Source organism: Leptopilina heterotoma, unplaced genomic scaffold, assembly GCF_015476425.1.
Source record: "Leptopilina heterotoma isolate Lh14 unplaced genomic scaffold, ASM1547642v1 Lhet_302, whole genome shotgun sequence".
Taxonomy (NCBI): domain Eukaryota; kingdom Metazoa; phylum Arthropoda; class Insecta; order Hymenoptera; family Figitidae; genus Leptopilina; species Leptopilina heterotoma.
In genome coordinates this window covers 603404-605118 of record NW_025111005.1, presented here as the reverse complement: position 1 = coordinate 605118, position 1715 = coordinate 603404, and the positions used below count along the sequence as shown (strand labels likewise).

Genomic DNA, 1715 nt, shown 5'->3' with positions numbered 1-1715 from the left:
TTCGAGAGGGGTGGTTTCGCATTTTCTTCGCAAAATGGCATGTCTTTGTGAGTATCGTGGAGATTTTCAGGATACTCCAAGTCAACTTCGAGTATGTATCCAACAGGTGAATCGTCGGATACATTAAAATTGAAAGAGTTGTCGACATTTTCAACCCATTTAAAGCCGCCATAAGGGAGCGCTTGAGCTATTGCCCAGCCATATAAATTGTTGGCGTCAAAGTACATGATGTAGCTAGTATCTTTGCTATCATCGAAATTTTCCATATATTGATTATTCGCTATAGTATATCGGTTGCAGCATTGACTTATGCCACCTCTAATACCGGACTCAACAAACATAATCATATCGATATCGGTTATTAGTTGCAATCCTATTTTCGTGTACTTGAGCATAGCATCCTAAGTTAAACCGGGGGTTGTGTAGTAGTGGGCAGGATCTAAACCATACGCTTTTACACATTCTACTCGGAAATTTTCAAAGACGTCCGCAAGTAACAATACATCAGTTTTCATATACAAATGGACATAGTCATATAGATTTTTACAGTCAAACTCGGTCCATACATTCTGCGCATGCGCATACTCATCATCAGAAATACCAGCGTCATACAGAGTACTATAAAATTTCTCGATCGGGGGCAATTCTGTCTCATCCAACTTACTTTTCGAGTCAAAGTATTCATAGGGGAATACACCCTTGCGCGTCAATAATTTAATTTTATCCGGATCTGTCACCGTACTGGCAAAAACGGAGCTTACAATTTTATACTCGTCTAGGTATGATGCGAGTTTTTCTAGGGATGCTGCCATGAATCGCAATGAGTCAATGAATCGAAAATTGACCTCACTCCCCTTGACGTGTTTAGTAAAAGAGATATACTTCTCTTTATTAATGGGGAGGAGGTCAATTTTTCCTTCAAAGCTCGTAGAAATCGCGTGAATTATAAAATGGGCGTCGTAACCGCTTAAATTGTGGAAGACTACGGGGATCGTTTGACAATCTTGATAGTTTAAATTGCATGATTCATGGGCAGCACCCCTATATTTGCCAGTAAGGTGACAGTGATCGCGGACTTTCTTCTCGCTTGCCTGTATTTTCTCATGACAAATGTGACATATTGTCGCTTGCTTAAAATCATTGATTTCTTGAGGAGTTAAAGCAGTCATCGGTAACGGATTTTTAAAAACTTTATTCATTTTCTCTGCAATCTGCTTTAACTCCTCAGCAAACCATTTCGCAGGGTCAGATTCATTTTTCGGACACGGCACATATTTACATAATGATTCGTCGTAGCTACATTTGATATAATATCCGATGCTTAACAATTTGTGACGCTGGAAGACTTCAGTCTTACTTAAATTGTCTACATCTTCATCCGCTGGAAGAAGTAGACTTTCACAGTCGGCGTAAATTACATATGGCACCTTTTCTTTATTCTTAAAATTTTTAAATGTGATCAGACTCTTGTCAGGCGTCGGTAATTTAATTTTACACTCATTCATTTTTTTACAATTTTCAATGTGTGCGTTCAATCTTTCAACACCTGAAAAGTAGTGTAAACAACGGTCACAGATATGTTTTCGATGTGCCTTCTTCGATAATTGTTTAGACACTAGGCGTGACAAATCTTTAATCCACACATAATGGAAGTTCATAAAATCATCGTTGTCATACAATACAGTATTATCATCATTATTTTCATCCGCATACAT

At 38.1% G+C, this 1715-nt stretch overlaps 1 protein-coding gene across 1 annotated transcript; it reads right to left on the bottom strand.

Moving 5' to 3' along the window:
• Positions 1-401: 401 nt before the first annotated feature.
• Positions 402-1715, bottom strand: LOC122504515. Its single transcript, XM_043615662.1, has one exon. The coding sequence runs from the start codon at positions 1713-1715 to the stop codon at positions 402-404; it is 1314 nt and encodes a 437-aa protein (XP_043471597.1).